Source organism: Saccostrea cucullata, unplaced genomic scaffold, assembly GCF_032062105.1.
Source record: "Saccostrea cucullata isolate Sc308-1 unplaced genomic scaffold, CSIRO_AGI_Scuc_v1 ctg157, whole genome shotgun sequence".
In the NCBI taxonomy this organism is placed as follows: Eukaryota; Metazoa; Mollusca; class Bivalvia; order Ostreida; family Ostreidae; genus Saccostrea; species Saccostrea cuccullata.
In genome coordinates, this window is record NW_026918429.1 from 391092 (window position 1) to 411658 (window position 20567).

The 20567-nt window shown below is 35.9% G+C and overlaps 4 protein-coding genes across 4 annotated transcripts; 1 reads left to right on the plus strand and 3 right to left on the minus strand.

Moving 5' to 3' along the window:
- Positions 1–287: 287 nt before the first annotated feature.
- Positions 288–1560, minus strand: LOC134265309 (uncharacterized). The gene is made up of 4 exons (XM_062747544.1): positions 1024–1560; positions 800–921; positions 569–663; positions 288–473 (listed from the first exon to the last, which is right to left on the minus strand). The coding sequence occupies exons 1-4, from the start codon at positions 1374–1376 to the stop codon at positions 447–449; spliced, it is 597 nt and encodes a 198-aa protein (XP_062603528.1). The 5' UTR covers positions 1377–1560; the 3' UTR covers positions 288–446.
- Positions 1561–3591: 2031 nt separating this feature from the next.
- Positions 3592–5468, minus strand: LOC134265300 (uncharacterized). The gene is made up of 3 exons (XM_062747538.1): positions 4390–5468; positions 4066–4249; positions 3592–3951 (listed from the first exon to the last, which is right to left on the minus strand). The coding sequence occupies exons 1-3, from the start codon at positions 5142–5144 to the stop codon at positions 3703–3705; spliced, it is 1188 nt and encodes a 395-aa protein (XP_062603522.1). The 5' UTR covers positions 5145–5468; the 3' UTR covers positions 3592–3702.
- Positions 5469–9186: 3718 nt separating this feature from the next.
- On the minus strand, positions 9187–13689 carry LOC134265249 (mucin-2-like). Its single transcript, XM_062747497.1, has 4 exons — positions 12026–13689; positions 10583–11989; positions 10295–10478; positions 9187–10147 (listed from the first exon to the last, which is right to left on the minus strand). The coding sequence occupies exons 1-4, from the start codon at positions 13687–13689 to the stop codon at positions 9245–9247; spliced, it is 4158 nt and encodes a 1385-aa protein (XP_062603481.1). The 3' UTR covers positions 9187–9244.
- A 4105-nt stretch (positions 13690–17794) lies between these two features.
- LOC134265322 (collagen alpha-1(IV) chain-like) lies at positions 17795–19931 on the plus strand. The gene is made up of 4 exons (XM_062747549.1): positions 17795–18960; positions 19065–19171; positions 19308–19405; positions 19793–19931. The coding sequence occupies exons 1-4, from the start codon at positions 18011–18013 to the stop codon at positions 19832–19834; spliced, it is 1197 nt and encodes a 398-aa protein (XP_062603533.1). The 5' UTR covers positions 17795–18010; the 3' UTR covers positions 19835–19931.
- Positions 19932–20567: the final 636 nt, after the last annotated feature.

A 20567-nucleotide genomic window follows, 5' to 3' on the forward strand; every position in this document is an offset into this window, starting at 1 on the left:
GGCCTGTTGACGGGGGTTGGGAGTTCATCCTACTCAGCAATTTGTGCAAAGACAAGCCTTTCGGCAATTATAACAGCATCTTTAGGGTTTTTTTTTTTAAAGAAAGTCTGCAAAGACAATATATTATATACAGGCACTGCACCACGCTTGTTTTGTCATGTATCGTTGTTTATATATTGCATTTCTGTAATTTTCAGCGTATTGTGCACTGCACCGACTTCGTTAATATGAAAAAAAGTGTTTGAACTGCAAAAACAATATCTGTAACATTTTATTAAACTCTTTGGAATACATAAACTTTTGTAAGTTCTTTATAAAAGATACACTAAAACCAGTCAGACTTCACAACTTGAACTTGTCATCAAATCGAGTTTTAGCACTATTACTTCAGTTCAGATATAGAATTTCCGACTAGCACTCTAGGAAGCACAACGAAGCAGTTTCACTCAACAACTGTCAAATTCGCATTCCACCTGCAAGACGTAAAAACAAAATTAACAGCTATACACATATAATCTCCGATTTTCAGATGATTTATGATAAATATTTTGGTCTAATGAAAGCCTACCTCGCCATTTAAGCTATTACAGTAGCATTTGTTTCCACATTTATCAACCATTATTGACGTGCCATAGGGAATAAAAAAGTTTTTATGTCGACAGCCTGCAAGGAGAAGACAAATTGATGCAAAGAATTTATGAAAGAATGTTTTTGAACTTAGAAAAGAGATAAATTGATTGGAAAGTATTGATGACATTTTAGCATTTAACAATAGATAAATAGCTTTTAAGTCTCTCACCTGTTTGACATCTACAAAGGGGATGCACGGAATTATTCAGGGGACAGATCGAGGCTACAGCATCACCATCCAGAGTGGGCGGCAAATAAACGTACTGCTGGCCAACAGGACAATAGGGTGTACTGCAAGAGACGAACCAAATATATCATCATCCAATCATAAGAAGCATGCAGAATGCAAAAAGATTTCAGGATTTATTTCAGTTATACTGAAGCCCTTATTACCTAGGGTAGGGGGAGATGTACTTGACTGTATTTACGGGCGTAACCGCTTCCCGTCTCGGAACGTTCATCGTATTTGGAATCATCCTTTGTGGAGGCCGCATGTTGCCCATGGGAATCGGGGGTCTTAGGTTGCGCACAGGAGGTGGGGGTCTCCTCCCCCTGTTGTTCACTGGCCCCAAGGGTCGATTTTCCATGAAGGGTGTGTAATAGTTATCAGATGCATCGTTTTCTACGTTATCGAAAATTATTACAGTCCACGGAACAGAAGCATAGAGAAAGGAATCGACATGCACAAAACATAACAAAAAACACAACAGTTTTAATAGAATGTTCATTGTTGAACGTAGTACCATGGGGAACTTTGTTATTTTACGAAAGAAAAAAAATATTATTGTTTCTTTAATTATTCCTCATGAATACATCCCTGTTTTTTGTCCAATACACACAGAATTGCTAAGTCCAGAAATGTTTACAAACATCCACTCAATAATTAGGATCTTGTTTTAATTGATTTGTTTGTATATGTGATTGTTTATGTCTGGAGAGTATGAGTGTGTGTATTGGTGGGTATATTTATCTATATATCGTGTTATAACCCCAATCCCTGAATGAGGTGTGGGTATATTAGAAATACATCATACGACCCACGTTCAAGGAAAGTACGCATGCTACACAAACAAACGTGTGGCTATTTGGAATTTCGTAAGATCTGTCAAATATCACCCAGAAAGTAGACGATCACATACCAAAAGCTCGACACATGGCGACATTTCGTCATTGCCGATTATGGCAATAAAAGTTTTCATTTATAACGTATTAAAAATGATAGGTTGACTGTTGATTACCATTTATATGAAAAAATATAAATACATGTAAATAGAAGTCATAGGCGTAGTCACAGGGGGGGCAGCGGGGGCACTAGCCCCCCCACTTTCAGATGTGGGGGGCAAGAGTATTGTAACTTTTTAAAAGAAGCTATTTTCCTTAACATTACCTTTATATAGGAAATATATATAAAAGTTGGCCTCTACCCCCCCACCCCCCCCCCCCCCCCCCCCCCCCCCCCCCCCCACGAAATAGGATTTTCGAGTTTGGGGAACTTTCCTGTTTTTTTTTTTTTTTGCTTGTCAAAGAATTTCTGGAGTTGAGCCCCCCCACTTTTAAGTTTTTTTTTTTTTTAACTTTCTTTCTTTTCAAAGAATTTCTGGAGTTGAGCCCCCCCACTTTTAAGTTTGTGACTACGCCTCTGGAAGTAGAAAAGTAATTATAACTTAAAAGTGGTTTAAAACCCTTGATCCGATCGTTGTGATATACTAGTAGTAATATCAATGTATTACTCACAGTTTGAAAGTAATGTCTTTTATTAATTTTCAATATGAAGTTGAAAATGATTACAAGACAAATTAATTTGTCATATAATCATTTTCAACTTCAGATTGAAAATTAACAAAAGACAGTAATGAAACTGTTAAAAAGTAAGTCGGATATTGGACCAATGCAGGGAGATCCATTTTGGTCTTTTTTATTAGTGTACACACATGTTATCTTATGATTAGAATTAATAAAATAAATCATGTACCTAATCAATAAATATTACCGCACATTAATAACCCGATATTCATTGATCAACCCTCCTATTCGAGAAAAAGAAATTAATTATTTTCTCTGCAAATTTTTAAATTATTGTTTCATTGCAATTAGTTACATAGGCTTTTCTTTGAATTCATAACCAAAATAAGAGGTCCACGGGCCACATCGCTCACCCGAATAGCTTTGACCAAGCTGCTCTTTAAAAGACTTCCCCCTTGTAATACATTTTGTGACCTCACCCTACCCCAAGGGTCATAATTTGGACAATTTAAAATCTACGCCACCCCATAGTGCTTTCGCATAAGTTTCAGCTTTCCTGGCCCAGTACTGGGTGGTTCCCGAGAAGATTTTAAAGGTATTTCCTACATATTCCAATGTAAAATGTGGGTCCCCTATTGTGGCCATGCCCTACCCTCGGGGGTCATGATTTGAACGATTTAGAATCTACACTAGCCTAGGATATGCTTCCACATAAGTTTCGGTTTTTCTGGCCCAGTGGTTCTTGGGAAGAAGATTTTTAAATTTTTCCCCCTATATATTCGATGTAAAACTTGGATTCCCTATTGTGGCCCCGCCCTATATACTCCCAGGGGTCATGATTTAAACATTTTAAAATCTACACAATCCCAGGATACTTCAAGTATAAGTTTTCCCGGCCCAGTGGTTCTTTTTGAGAAGATTTAAGAACCAAAATTCATGTAATTTTCAATGAAAAACTTGGATTCCAAATTATGGCCCCGTCCTACCCCCGAGAGTCATGATTTGAATAATTTAAAATCCACACTACCCCAGGATGCTTCCACATAAGTTTCAGCTTGCCTGAGCCAGTGGTTCTTCGGAAGAAGGCCTGACAAACTTGATGATTACATGTATATTAAATGACATCTATTTTGAAATCCCATGAAATTTGATTTCTGCTAGACACTGGATCCTTTTAAAAAACACCAGAGAGATATAAAACATCAATACATGTAGTAGCAAAATTTATTTGTTACAATGGATTTCATTTGAAAGCACATCATATAATTTAAATAGAAGGATTTCTCAAATCATTTATGAAAATAATCTCTTTAAAACAAAAGCACTATTTTAAATTTTCTGCGAATCTTTGACGATCGGAATCACGGGAAAATTCATTTGGACGCTGTCCTTTCTTTTGTTGATTTTCAGCTTAGATGTCGTGGTGACGTCAGAGGTGAACGCAGTCGGTAACGGATTCTGTGATGTTGAAATGTCGGCTGGTAAAATGTCGGATACTTCCGTTGTTGGAATTTGATCAGATGGTAATAATTTCTCCGAGTTATTTGGAGCTTTGCATGATTTATTAGAACAAGTTGGCTGTAAAATAAAGAGAAAATTAATGTAGATATTTTCGTCATAAAATCACAAAGTAATATAATGTGTTGCACAATTCTCTTGGTCTGATAAAAAAAAAAAAAAAGGAATACTTACAGCTCCATACATATTAAAACAAGAGCACGTGTTTCCACAGGTATCCATGGTAACAGTTGTGCCATATGGTATAAATGTATAGTCGACTCTGCAACCTGCTCTGCACTTGCAGTCGACTTCCGGTATGTATATGGGACAAATGTGGGAACCAGAAAAAACACATTCGTGTCCCGTCATGCAACCTCTGTAAAGAGAGAAAATGGTGGTAAAAAATGATATTTCAGAAAAAAAATTATGTTGGTTTGTGAAATTTGATGTTATAAAAATATTACATTCAAATCGTTTTAAATATAATCTTGACATTTAATTTTGTAATTTACTTACGTTTTATGACAGGATGGTTCACTGGTCTTCGTACTCTCTTGTCCGTTCGTTACAGTTATTGTATTAGAATCTGGGACCAGGTTTGTGTCACTTCCAATGGTGCTGGTATTATTTCCCAAGTTTTCTTGATTTCTGATCGTGCCAGTCGAATCAATGTTACCCCCATTCACTTCTGGTACTGAGGAAACATCAGTTTTATCTGTTGCTATGGGAGTTAATGGTCTTGTTACCACGGGTTCTTCTCGTTTATCTGAAGTTGGTAGAAATTCCGATGTAACCATTGGGACCTCAACATTAGATGGAACGATGTTATCCGGAAACAGTGGGACGCCGGGGCTCACAGAGTCTGGTGTGTTGTCCGGAAGCTTATCATTCAATACAAGAACAGAATCTGGGTTGACCTTGTCAAACATTGACCACGTGTTAGCATCCCTCCATTCATCTGGCACGTTCCACCCGACTCCGTTTTCGGGGTAGATCCCTGAAGGGAATCCTGTGTTGTGTGAATGACCAACATCACTGGAGACATGAGAGTGTTCGAATTGTCTTCCATTGAATGGCACGTGGATATGTGTGTTTGGTCTAAATCGTCTGCTCCTGAAAATTCTGCCGACTAGCGGGATGTATCTGATTGGAAATCGTCGAAACCTGGGTCTCATTGTTATATCGCCTCTGACCCGAACAGGGCGACCAATTGGAAGTATCATTGCGCTGACTATTTGTAGGAAAAGGAGAAATGGGATAAGAAACTGCATGGTTCTTTGTATTTAGAAATAGCTAATCCGAAAGATTAGAAGGTTCAGTGTAGTTGTTGTTATTCTTACTCAATAATGCATGCATACTGTATTGTCTTCTTTTATATACAAGACATCTACACATGTTTACGGCATGTTTACGCATTTCACACCTTCAGGAAGCATACGTCACTGAACCACTACTCTTATGAATGGAAACATTTCCTCGTGAATGAAACTCACAAGTTTGGTCATTCACAGGATACTATTACGTTCATTTAATGGATTTTTAATACTCGAATTGACCGTAAAGACCCATGACGTATAAGCACGGTTTAATGTTCAGTCAGGACAACGCAAGGTGACCAACGGACCGTGGACTGGTTGCATTAATCGTGCACAGCAATAAAAGGTGACAATATATTATAAGATGTGACCATTATTAATGACAAAATGAAAAGATGAGTCATGTTGGCCATTTACTTACAATGCTAGGTATGCGATAAATGAAATATGGGATAATCATTGATGAATTATGATCTTTGATCGGAATACATATTATAAAAGAGTTCTACGTTTTGAACTTATGAAATTGGTAATTCTAACAAGCGTTATCACTCAAAGATTTACAAAAGCAGAGCTAGGAAAAGGAGTTGAGTGGACTTGAAACATACAACAATTTTAAAACGTTCAAGCTTTCACCACCAGGAAATATCCGTGTATTAAGTGCAATGCAATCCATTTTGAATCTTTTAACTAATTTATTAATTGTGTTTTCGGCCTTATTTTGCTGTTGTTGTGTACAAATCTTCTCGCACAACCAGCATGTGTGTTGTGTAGCAATAATTATTTTCACATGATATTTAAAAAAAAAAGATTTCTATGCTTAGTAATGCTCTTCTTCATGTCGAGATTATAGCTGAAATTCATTCCAACCTTAAACCTTAAATTTGGCCAAGAGAGACCATGTTTCTGTGATATGAATTTATTTTTGGAGAACTGTTTCACAATAGGAATAGTAATCTAGCTTGAATTACTGAATAATTATGATTTAATTGTCTTACTTAAATTTGTACACGCATAGTAAACTTTTTAAAATAAATCTGTTATTTTTCGATGTTCAGCAACTTCTAATCAAGACGTATGTGTAACACTGATACCTACGCGTGACAACTCACAGTGAGAGTTAAAGTTTATGAAATGCATGTCAAAGCCCAAGGCCAGGAGAAGAAATAGTTGTACACTCAGAAACGGCTGTAACAAGAAAATTACATGTGAAAAAAAGAATTAAGTTCTAGCTCGAACCATTTAAAATGATGGCTCATGCCCATATTAAAGTTTCTCAAAAGTAGGTCAACCTTCAAGATGAAAGGATCTGAATTAATGGTGCCCAAGGAAAGGTCTTGTCACAAGGAACAAACATCTGAAATAAAGAAGCTCTATAGCACCAACTGATCAAAGGGTATTGCTATGATTAAAGTTTTTTAAGGTCACCTCTGATTCTGAGGTCAAGGGGTAAAAATGTTTTGATATCCATGGGATACTCTTGACATAAGAAACTCACCTGTGAAATAGTCAGAACTAGTATGAAAGCCTTAACAGAAACGTTCAGAAGTTACGGCCAAGTTTGAAGTTTTTCTTAAAAGTTACTCAATATAAGGTAGGATTCTTCTCATATTTCTAATATTAAAAATTAATGAAATTTTCACAGAATCAAGAAGACAATACCAGTAAGTGATAGTATCAGTGAAATTAAATTTGACCGTTTTATATTTGAGGCAAGGTCAGGTCAAGGTCATTATCTTTTTCCTTGACATTAAGAATAAAAAATGACTTTTGCCAATCATGTGATACCTACTCTTATTTCAAAAGTTTAATGATTGTTCTTTTTGCATAAAAACATATTACTATATCGGGTCTATAGCATGACATTACCAAATTTACACAAATAATTTAACTTAACTGGATATTGGCTAATCCGAATTTGTAAATTGTTTATACGTAGAGCATGCTCTTGTGTGTCGAATCAACCGAGAAATAAAAACTCTGTTTGCAGGTGATGAAGGTAAGTAAGGGAAATACATTTTCAAACTTCAATATGTAATTATGTTTTGAGGTTAATTTGATCTATTTTGGCATATAATATGAAATTTTCATGTAAGAAAACCATTTTAGTGCCCTAAAATCAAAAATATATATTATTATATATTTCCCATATTTTGTAACATTTATTTAGAGCAATATTTCTAATAAAAATTGAAACCGTGAACCCGATTTCGGATCATGTTTAGCTGCAGAACTGTAGCTCTCTGCTTGAGAAAATTCGGACAGATAAGATCCAAAAACCCTCGAATTACGCTGACAATTTTTTGTCGCTCACTTCGGGTATTTCGAGAATTTTCTCAAGCAGAGAGCTACAGTTCTGCAGCTAGATCACGTAGTGCAATACGATGCAGAAAAAAATAATAAATTAGAAAAGTTACCAAAATTAAAGAAAAATTGTATTTTTAAAGGGGCATGGACACAGTTTCAACTGATTTTTGAAAATGAATTTTATTTTTTACAATTCCTAGGAATGGCATCATTTACTGATCAGTAAAAATTTGAACATCATTTGTTTATTAACAAACGAGATAGAGAACTTAAAGTTTATGTTAACATAAACAAGGCACGGGCCTTGTTTATGTTCACATATAGAAAATATTATATTTATAAGAAAAAGAAATTCAGAAAATCACTAGAAATTGACTGATTGAATTTAAAATTAACTTTTTTTTATTGAAATTATCTGCTTTGTACGAACATATATAGTAACATTATGTAAAAAAAAAAAAAAAAACATGACACTATTAGTTATCCAGGTTCAATCAAGGGTGTACGGGAATTTACCCCGGGTTTTATTCCATACACCCTGAGGCCGCAGGCCGAAGGGTGTATGATAAAAATTTTAAACATACATTTGTTGATTGGACCTGGATAACGAATTTATTTCCTTTGTACCAATAAAAATGCTTTGTAAACATCAGAGTGTGTCTCAATCTATCGATTAGATAACTACGTACTGAGAATGTATACACTGTGACGTCACGTTTTATTTACACCCGGCTCAAGTCGGGTGCACGGATATTTACACCCGACTTTTTAACCAATCAAAGCTCGTGTTACAAGCTAGATAGGAAATAAGGACCATGATTACATATCAAAGTTTTGAAGCTCTATATCTGTCTTGTATCTCGACAACCGAAGTTCAGTTTTTTTTTCTGATCATTATTAGAACTAGTTAATAATTTGATAAAATTTGAAAACTAATTTAAATTTTATTTTAGCTTAAACTTTGTCCATGCCCCTTTAACTTAAGCTTTATTTTATGATGAAAATATACATGTAGTACCGGATATGTCTTGTTTCTTAATGATTAAAAAATATATTTTATTCTTGCTATTATTAAAGTTAGACCCTACCAAAAAACTTGACCTCAGAGATGACTCGTGTGTCGCATAATGTGACTATGAAGGCTTAAGTGACAGAAAAGATAATATGCTTCGTCACCGGTTGGTACATAAATGGTCGGCAAAGTTATAACTAACCTGACAGTGCAATGATTGAAATATACAAAAAATAATGAAAGTTGCGAATATTGACATTAAATTATACAAAACAAGGGTCGTACACCAGACAATTGACAAAAATATTGAGTGATATGTCTTAGACTTATTCATAATTATTGATATATCACTACTAAAAAATATTGGTGTAGGCGTCCAAGCACGTGTTAGAAAAAAAAAAAAATAGAGTTGAACCTTTAAAATAATAAGATAAAAAATATCTGTTAGACATTGCATAACCTTTGTAATTTTTAATATAAAGAAGTGATTAAAAGGTGCCACTTTGATTTTGAAAGCAACTCCCGGAAACCTCTGTGTTAGTCATGAAATGAACAAGTCTTCACAAAATTTGAATTTTAAACTTTTTATTATAAAAGGATTTCAAAAAGCATGACACAAATAACAGAACATGACAATAATAAAACAGCAAAATAAATAACATACAAATGGGACTGTGTGCCTCGTCACGATGAAGTTTGTAGCATATAGAAGAAAGATGTAAGTTTTTGTGACAACTTATCCAAAAGCCGGGTTCATCTTCTTTATCTTAATAGATTTTATAGAGGATCTTTTTGCAATCGGAACGTTAATTATACCTCCAATGTGAATTCCAGCCGTTTTGGTCAAATAAGGAAAGTTATTTTCAGTGTAGTTTTTGGTTTGAATGTCTGGTATTTGATAAGTAGGGTTGTGTACAACCTTCTTACGTTGTCGGACGGGCACGTAAATGATCCCCCCGATTGATATGCCATTTGTCCAGCCCACTGGGTATTCCACTTCTATGGGCGAGGTCTGGTTTTTATCCTCTTTATTTTTACGCTGTATTTCGCTTTCGCCAAGAAATTGGACAGGTTCATTATTGTTTTTGTTCGGTATGTAAATAACACCTCCAATAGTGATTCCTCTTGTGGTGCCATAAGGTGTTTTTACCGATATGACATCTGCATCAGCGAAATTTGTCTTGTCATATATGTTTTCAAATTCACGATTCTTTTCTTGAAAAGTCTTTTTTCTTTTGTGCACTGGAACATATATGATGCCCCCAATAGTTATTCCTTTTGTCCATGAGGAATTGCCTTCAACAACATTTTCATAATCAGTTTTGCCATTTTGTTCATTTGTGTATTCGCGGGAAGGTACATAAATGACCCCACCTAGGGATATTCCCGACGTCCAGTCGCCGTTTTTATCGAGTTCAGAGTTCGTATGATTTCGTTTTGGTATATAAATAACGCCACCAATTGAAATCCCATACGTATTTTCGTCCTCACCAGGAGTGTTCGGGTTATTTTTCGGGATCCGAACACGCTGTACAGGAATGTATATCACACCACCTATAGATATGCCGGTGTAGTTTGCCTGCTTCTTTACGGGATCCGCCACAGTTCTGTTAGAACATCGGAGTCTGTGACACTCAGCCTAGCGGGATAGAGAAAAAAAAACAAAAAATTAAATTAATGATCACAAATACAAAATTTAAAATACAAATTACAGCTTATGCTTCAGAATAAAGGAACTACCGCCTCCTTTTCGAAAAAGTACTTCGTAAAAAATACATTCATTTACCTTTCCATAAAGGTTGAAGCAAGAACAAACACTTCCGCACTCATCCAACTGATAGGATTCACCGAGTGGAATAAATAAATTTCCTACTCTACAGCCCTGGGTACACTGACAGTTAGTTCCAGTCACAGCCGTGGGACACAACCATGTATTATTTTTGGTACATTCCTGACCAATTTTACAATATCTGCAAAACATAGATAAACATTTAAAAATGTGAAAAAGGAATGCAATATAGCATAAATTATAGAAATCTTCTATGAATTTATTCTGAAAAATTAAAATATTTACGTTTCTTGGCAGACTTTCAGCCCCTCTGTTGTAGTTGAGGAAGGAGTTGATGTAGTGACTACTACTGGAGTTGTTGTTTTATCTTCTCTCAATGTTGTCTGCTCAGGTTGTGTCGTTGTGGTTGCTGCCTGTTCGGTAGAAGTTGTTGTCGAAGTATACACCGGCTCTGTTGTCTGGGTTGGTGGTTCGAGTGTTGTCGTCTGCTTTGTGCTTCTGAAATCCATCATTTCTGTGGTAGGTTTGTTACTAGATAAAAATCCCGAAGATACCAATATTGGAGTCGTTTGTGTCGTTGATAGTGTTGGGGTCGTTGTTCTTATAGTTGATGGTGATGTGGTACTTTCCAGGACTATATCAGTTGTTTGGTGTGTTGTCATATTCATAAATTCATCATAATATATGTATGTGTTATTTTCAGTTTCGTTGAAAAACCAGTCATAAGGAACTGTATCATAGTCGTACACCGGTGTCTCTGTGTCTGAATAGTAATCATGTGAAGTTATCGGTATTTGTGTTGTTTCAGTTATATTTGGTATTGCTGTTGTTGTTGTCGTTAGAGGCTGTGTAGTTGATGAAGCCATAACAATCTCAGCAAGTTCCGGTGTAACATTTGTTTTTGTATTTGGTTTCAGGCTCGTTAGGATTCGTGTTGTTGTTGGTAATTCAGTAGTCGTTGTTGCAATTGTTGTTTCTTTCATCGTTGTGGGCCAGATGGTTGTAGGTTCACCTGTTTTTGACGTACTGCTTACTTGTATTGTTGTTGTTTCTTTATCTGGAGTCGAATAATCAATCGCAACGTCGGATCTTGACGATATAATCTGTTTATTTGTCATAAAATCCAAAATTATTTCCTCGTTTACCTGGTCGTCAACCACAGGTGCAGGTATTGTTGTCGTTAATGTTGCCACACCTGGCGTATCTTTAAATAAGTTAGTTGTTGATTGAGGCACATTAGCGGTCGTCTTAACAGTTAACATTTCCGTACCCGTAGTTGTTGTTTTTGTAACTGGCGTTGTCGCTTCTATTGATGTCTTTGGCGCTGATGTTGTAGTCGTTGGATTATCAAAAATTAAGTACGGAAATGAGATGTTTATTTCCTGAGGTTTATATTTAAAGAATGCTGATTTATTCTTCTGTTCTTTTTCTATTTTTTGATCTACCATATCTATATTATTCTGACCGTCACCAGTTGTTCTATTCACAATTATTGCAGGCTCTGTTGAAAGAATACTGCTAGTTGTTGTCGATGTTATCTCTAATTTTCTTGTTGGTGTCTTTGTTGTGATATCTGAAGCAGACGTTGGTTGTTCGAACCTTCTTACCTCAATAAATGATAGAGGTGGTAGGGTCATTGTTGTTGTAGGATAAGTTGCTGATGGCTGCTGTGTTGTGAAGACGGCTGTTGCACTGGGGACACCTTTAATTCTATGTAAAAGGATCGACGGCATTGTCGTTTTTGTTGTTTCTGTTGAAGATTCCATTGGACCCTCGGTAACTATGCTGTATGGCGATTCATTTACATGTGCTGTTTCGTTATATTTTGGATCAGATATTGGCTCAGGTACAAATATAGTGTCGTTTTTACGTTTTACACTGTCCCGGCCAATTATTTTAACAATAGGTTCCAATGGCCGCATAACATATGGTTCCTTTTCCTTGTTTGATATACGAGGAATTATTTCCGGTGGGAAGGGTTTTTGAGAGAGGTCCCACGGAAACGGTTGTATGTCCAGCGGCAGGGGAGACTGGCTATCCGGTGGTACTACACCAAAAGGCTCAATTATTAATGGCTCATTGCTCAGGTCTAAATTTGGAAATTCAGACAAATCAGCTACATCCGTCAACATTTCGTTAAGGTTCCCGGGAAGTGGAACAATGCTATTTACATTCTGTTCAGTTGGTAGTCCATCCACTATAATACTGGGTGGAGTGACAGAATCTGTAGGAAGCCCCACATCGAGTTTATTGACACCTCCAGTACTACTAGGGATTGGTTCATGAACAATTTCAATAGGTGGAGGTAGACCACCCGTAGGAAGATCATTGACTTCCGTAATATCGAATGGCGGGCCTATATTATCCAGGTTAATAGGAATACCCATAACTGGTGCTTTAGGACGCGGCTTATCTATTTTTGGCGTTGGATTGTTCCTGATCTCGTTAGTATTTGAAGGCTTGGGTTTTTCAGAAACGGGGATCCCAGGCCCTGCTGGATCCTCACTCTTACTGATAAAAGGTGGCTTTACAACCACAAAATTGGCAATGATACCGCCATCTTTTTTAGGTGGCCGAGGTTTGGGAATGTTTAGCCGTTTTGGAGGATAAGGAATATTCGTATATATTTCATTGAAAATCCGTTTTCGTTTTGTTTTTACAGGAATTCCCTTACCGGTATTCTGTTTCCTTATCATCCAGTCATTAATCTTCCTCAGCCATAGTTCATATTTGCTAGTCTGTGGCTTCTTTGAGAGCCTGTTAGTTGGTGGATGTAGAATTCCTGTAGGAAGAAACATATTGGTTTGTATCTGCACACCTGGTTGTGGAAATCTTGGAACTTTCCTTCTAGTTCCGTATGTCAAACCATTTTTCACAGGATATTGTCCATATTTACGAGGAAATTTTTTCGGTTCGAACGTTTTCTTCATTTTTCTTTGGTACGTCGTAAACATTGGCTTTTTGTGATAATGAGTGTGTGGTTTAAAAGGTCCATGAGAGTGTCCGTATATTTTCTTGTTCAACGGAATATGCACATGAAAATCAGGTGGCAAACTGTACTTCCGAATGAGGAAAGTCTTATACATCACTGGCTTTGGAAGTGGACGAATTTTGTGATGGATGAACTTTGGCTTGTGAAATTTATGGAAATATCCATGTTCGTCCATCTCGTGGGGGTGAGGATGATGATGGTGAGGATGAGGGAGGTGGGGGTGAGGGGGATGCTTCGGGGGGTGGGGATGAGGAGCGTGGGGGTGAGGATGGATATGATGGTGGTGGTGATGATGATGATGAATCGGAGGCAGCAATATTTTCTTGGGTTTGAAGAAATAAGTTCCGTCACAAACACAAGAGAACAATACAGTCACAAAAAGAATCTTTAAGATATCCATTGTTTTTTTTGCACAGTCAGAAACTTTTTGATGAGAATCAAAACTATCTGTGTATTTCACGTGCGCATTCTAAACATCCCATTGTTTTAATACACCGAGGGAACAAATGGCAATATACTAATAGTAGATACGAATGTGTCATCGCTTTTTCAAATCTGATTGGTCAGCTTGTGGACATCTTTATGCTTTTATACCGATGGCCATGGTAGTTGTAATGTCTCTATGCCATACACACAACATTTGATGGCCAAGCGTGTTCTGTTGATGGCCAGAAATCCAACCGTCAAATGTGTCACCTTACCAAGTGAGGAAACGAGCCATAGAACAAAGAAAATTCGGCTGTATAATTTATTTTGTGTGAGCCGATCTTGATATGAAGATATGAAATCCCCATAAAGCATATCCCAACGTGATCCCGGTAAATACCGGTAGAACATATTTGGTAAAATTAGAAAATGGTGTCTGTACCTGTCCAAAATATCACAGTGTCAGGAAATGTGTTAATGTTCACAGTCATGGACACGGCAAAATTCAACGCTTATGCAATTGATGCATGGAAAACTAGGGGAAATGAAATATTCTTATTAAATACAAATTTTTTAAATATAAAAAAAGAAAAAACAAAATAATACGATCTCGAAAAAATGATTTGAAAACTATTATAAATCAATCAATTCTAAGAAAATGCTTTCTGTCTGTTGCTTAAAGAATATTTTTAAAGGAACAAAAGTCGTTATGTTTCAAAATAGGCCCTGTAAAAGTATTGTCTTCCCACAATTGTTTTTACTAAAATAGAAAATTTGGGTAAAATATGACTATGTAACTAGTCAAAACACCAAATTTCTATTCCAGTAAAAAAATTGTGTGAAGACCGTATGAAAATATCTTAGCATTTTGTAAGTAGTGACGTTGAATGCAAGATTTTTAATAATGATATATTTATATATATTTTGTACGTCCGTCCGTCTGTCCGTCCGTCCGTCCGTCCGTCCGTCCGTCTGTTACGCTTTGGGGTACCCATCTCTTATCCGCAACTCCTCTCATACCACTGCATGAAATTTGATGAAAAATCTTTATTACATATTGCCATTGTGCACCTTCTATTTTAAGACACATATTTTGGGTTTCCCGGCCACAGGAAAACATACTTTTTCACCAGTTATAACCTATAGCTCATGATAGTTTTATTGGCATTCAAAATCCGTCCATATTCAAGCAAAGATATTTTATCCTATATCATGATATTACTTTCATACTTTATGTCTGCAACATTTGAATCATTTCATCTGCACTTTTCTCTCTTTACTACAGCCATATATCTTACTATTGCCACCATATATTCCATAAAAATAGTTATGGTTGAATTAATAATTGTGGGCTTAGCCATTATTACATCTTTATGGGTAACACGCGAACTAAAGAATAAAAACTGAGTTCTGCATGTCACCCCCGCAATGTACCGAGCAATAAATGATAATCCAATTCTTACAGTGGTGACCACAGATTGGCCCCATGCATGGTTTACAAGAAACTCTTCCATGAAAGAACAGTACATATATCTTTAACCTAGTTCTGGGGAGATTTCAGCACTGGGACATCTACAAGTATATAACATAATTTGAAGTAAAAAACTGAAGTGCGGTAGATGATCCGCGTTAATGTTGAAGAAAAGGTGACCTGGGTTCTTTTTAATTTCAGAATACATTTATGAAATTCTGATTTTTGATGTTCTACCTAGCTCGTTAGTCATAATGAAAGTTAGGTTCTATGGTCCCAAATAGCTCTGTCCATACATCAAGATGACATTAAACTAGCAAGAACATTACGTCATTTTCAACAGAAATCCAGTCATTAGGGTTCAAAATGTAAATGAGCATTTTTACACTTGTTTCCGTAGAAGTTGACAAGGCCAAAACGATCCCTATGAGAAATTTCTACATTTTTATCTACTTGTTTATCAATTTGTATATCTTTTACCTGCATTCCACACGTCATAATTACTAATTAATATACGATGATTATCAAAATAATATTCTAATTACTAACAATATTTGTAGAAGTAATGTGTGCATATGAGAAAAGGAGACAGAAAGAACACTTTTCTTCTAAAAATAAGTCTAAGTATAATCACCTGGAAAAAAGATAAAACCCTTTCATAAAGTTCTGTTGCGAAATCTATATTCCGTGCAATAACTGTATAAATATTTCCTATATAAGGAAGCAAATATATGGTGAAAGATATGTTATTGTGCATATATCGATATATATGTATTTTTTAAAAACAATTGTTTATCTATCTGTATGACCCTATTTGTTTTTATAGATATACAATAAGTCTAGAGGCAGTTCGGCCTGAGGGTGTGTTCAGGTGAGAAATCGTGTAACGTTACGGTCAACAGATTAATCATTATGATGACTTTACAGTGAAGAAGGCTAGCAGATCAGAAAAAAATATGTGCATTAAAATGTGTCCCGTAACTGTCATTTTGAGAACTTACGGAAGTACATGTATCCCAGTTATATATTCAATTTAAAATATCGAAATAACATTATTTATCTTTAAAAATATTCCTAGAATTACATGTAAACTGTAAATCAAATTCATTATCAAGTTCATTCATAATCTGCGAAATTCGTTCTTTTTTACTCAAGCCCTAGAAGGGCTTGAGTTATCTAAAACGATGCTAGGTCATCGATTTACTTAGTTTAAAAACACAAAAATATATTATTTTAATAGACAAAAATATTTCTAGAGACAAAAATGAAGCTCATCTTGAAAACGTTTGTATATTCAAACATATTAAGTGTTAAATGTCGGATTCTATTCTATGGCGAATGAACAATGAGTGAAGCTCCACAGCCGCAACAGTTTCTATACAGAAATTTCGCGCTTTCCTTCGCGTAGGAATCTCAGGTAACTTAGACAGTCGCCGACAAAGCATCCTTGGACGAGTCCACTGCAGACTCTGAAAGATGACGCAGGTTACCCCATCGTTAACAATTCTACAACGCATGGTCAGAAAATTTATGGCTGTACCCCCCAACTAAATTTGCTTTTCACAGGCCTGCAAATGATGTGTACTTTGAGTTACAGCAAAATATAATAGCACAAAATAAATGTTAAATTCTAGTATTATTTGAAGCTTTGGTAACGGAACCTATTTTATAATAACTTCTTTTGGATTCTTATGGAATATGTATTCGATATGCCGCTCAGCTAGATGAACCTCATCGTCTCAAGCCACGGTTTTACATTTTGGCCGTGGTTTTGGAACCTTAATAGGTTTTTTGGAGCCCGGAGCCCCCCCCCCCCCTTCCACTTTGAAAAACTTTTCTACAGGCTTGTAGCAAGCTATTTAGAATGATATATATTGAATGTGATGTACATCATTATGAAAAAAAAAAATACAAAAAACGTATACTAAATGTCCACATAAAAAAATATTTCATTAAATTAAGAAACGGCAACCTATAAAATATTCCTGAAATTGTATCACGTAAATTCTTCTTAAAAAATAGTAAGATTAATTATATTTCTTCTAATTAAAATCAATATATGAATTTTGTTTCATGTACATGTAGTTTATTCAACAGAAGATTGAACTCAATAGTCCTCATCTTATAAAATTTAGGGATATTAATGACACTTCCGAATTGACTTTCTACAGCTTGAGTATTTCTGACGTTTTGTCAGTATATACTTGTTTTTTTTACTAGATGATGGAAAATATAAAATGCAATTTTGATTTGAACAATATTTTTAAAAAAGCGTTTTGTAAAGAGAACCATTTAAGTACACTTTTTATTTGATTAAAATCAGTGCACAGTAAGATGGCTAATTTATGATTATCAAAATATAGTAAATGTCGGTAAATCTTTTACAATTAAGTAATTGAAAATTTAGTATTAAAGAATGAAATTCCATTTCAAATTGAATAACAGGAGTGCTACCCATTTCGTTTTGAATTTTTCTCAAAATGAAATGAACAATTTAAAAAAAAAAACAACAAGAATACGTTTTTTCAAATATAACACTCCTTTTATATTTTTTGAACATATTCAGTTAACGCGTAATATTGTACAACAGTTTGTAAATGTGGCATGGACTTCCTTGCCATTTATGTTAATGTTTGGTAGATTATGGAACTTCAGTACGGTCCTTGGTGTAACTCGGACATAATGATGTCGTCAGTCGATTGATCACCCTGTAGATTAAATAACCCTCTGACGACTCACTAAGATATTGCTATTTGATTGGTTGCCAATATTTTCTCTCGCACGTATAAATTCAATTTAATAAATTAGAGGTTTATTTGATAAAATGATGAAGTTACGAATTGGGTGGATTTTGATGTGTTTTGTTGGTGCAGTGTTCAGTCAAGGGAACACGCTTAACCTTACCCCGAACACAGGCAGTGGTTTGGACGTTTTTTCGTTTCCTACACAGAATTTGGGAAACAGTCAAACTCCAGGTACTGATTCAAATCTGAATTCTGGATTACAACCTGTGAACACAGGATTAAGCGCCTCTACAACAAATACAGTGGGAACCCAGACCGGAACTCTCGGAACAAATCCAGCTGCTGGAACCGGAACTGGAACGATTCAAGGAGGTTTTCCTACAATTGGTGGCGCAACTTCTTTACAAAACACTGGTCTCCCATCCCAAACTACCGGTTTAACTCAAGGTCAACCAGGGTTTCCCAATGGAGTGCAACTTGGAGTTAATGGGTTTCCACCTACTCAGGGTATCCCTGGTCCCATGAATCAGGGATTCCCGCCTCAGTTTGGACCACAAGGACGTGTTCCTGGACAAGGGGGTTTTATGGGACAGGCCGGTTTTAATGGACAGCCAGGACCTAATGGACAACCAGGAATGGGATTTAATGGACAAGCTGGCTTTAACAATCTCCCAGGATTCAATGGACAGCCTGGGTTCAACGGACAACCTGGGTTCAATGTGCCTCCAAATTTTAACGGTCAACCTAATATGCCAGGAGGATTCAACGGACAACAAGGATTTCCACGACCAGGATTCAATGGTGCACAGGGCGGATTCAATGGTGGTCCACCAGGTTTCGGACAACCGGGTTTCAATGCTGGACAACAGGGATTTAATGGCGGACAACCACCACTAAACGGATTTCCAGGAGGACAGCCAGGATTACCCAATCAACAAGGATTTCCGGGACAACCCGGGGCATTTCCTGGACAATTGCAACCCTCTCTAGTTCCCGGGGGTCAAGGAAGCCAGACACAATGTCACCAGACGTAAGTTAATTTTACATTTTAAGCCATACATAGCCAGATATTTTCAGTTGATACATTTACGATGGTCATATTTCATATATTAATCATACCAGATTTTATTTCAGGGATTGTCCAACTGGTCAACAATGCGCCTTTACCCCAACTGTTGCTGCACAAGCTCAATATATGTGTCCGAAATGGATTCCTATGTTAAGATGCCAGTGTGTTGCGGGTAAGATTACAACATGTATACGTTTTTTAAATGTAATAATTACATGTATATATGCTTAATATATATCTTTTACAAAATGCTTCATTATATTATGTTCAGTGTAAAAAAAAATTGATGTAAAATTTCTTTCAATCAGGTTGCCGGGCACAGAACACATTTATTCCTTTCGGACAGTCTCGACAGATTGACCAATGTGGAAACGTGTGTACCTGTAATAACAGTCAATCTGGAGAGGTAAGGATGCTTCAATAATGTATTTAATTTCTCTTACAAATTCCTCCTAAGATGGGCAGTATAGGTTACACAGTATATGTGAGTCATCGTTAAAGATAAACCTTTGGATGGTCTCACACACATGCTTTAATTGTTGCACAAAGAGATACCGAATCTAGGAAATGGTGCCGATACAAATTTGGTTCCTGGTTTATATTTATTGTTACCAGGCACAAACTAGGCACGAGATCTAGATTTTTAGCTATAACTTAACAATTAAGTCATAAAGGAATTACAGTTTAGTGCCCTGGACCTGGGAACTGTAAGATTATGCCTGGTAGTATCTCACGGCCCCGACAAACAGAGATTTATGTCCATGGTCTGTACGTGCTTTTTCTTCTGTTTCAGGCTGCCTGCACGATGCGAGCTTGTCCGGATCTTTCTGGATAGAAATAAAGAAAATCTGTCATCATACATGATGTCCTTTACTAAATTATTACAACGTTACAAGGGCTATTCCTGCGTCGCCCTATTTTGTTTCTGTGATTTTTTGTACTTATGTTTTTTATAATAAATATACAATTTTTTGTATGTCTGTGTCTTTTTGTTCCCTTTTTTTCTCTCGAAAATGAGTATGTCCAGTACCTGGCCATAAGTGAGTCATAGTTTTATATTTCTTTTATTGAAAAATAAATTTTCTTAATACTATTATATAATGCAATTTTATTTATAGCTAATTTTTAAATGTCCAAAAATGGTATAGTTAAATGAAAATGTATATATATTATTAAATTGAAAAAAGTATAGATAAATTGTGGTGGTTTCCTGAAAATTTAGTCGTAGGAATTGCAGTAATATTGCATGTCAATTTTACGGCTGTATATGTATTTTGTTAAGAAGTCATAGTAATTTGAAGTAAAAAGTATTTTTTGTCGAATTTGTAAATCATTCTTAAAGGTTAATGTTTAACTTTGCTAAGCATTTCAATTCTGTTAAGATAGAATTTCGATTTTGCAGGATTCTGTGAAAATATGGACATTGCTACAATTATGACTCATTTTGGACATATTGTGTATATTTTTATTTTGTAAATAACTTTAAATATCCCCCCCCAAAAAAAATATAAAACGAAGAAACATATCAAAACGTATAGAAAACCGTATACCGGTACTGAATTTGGGTT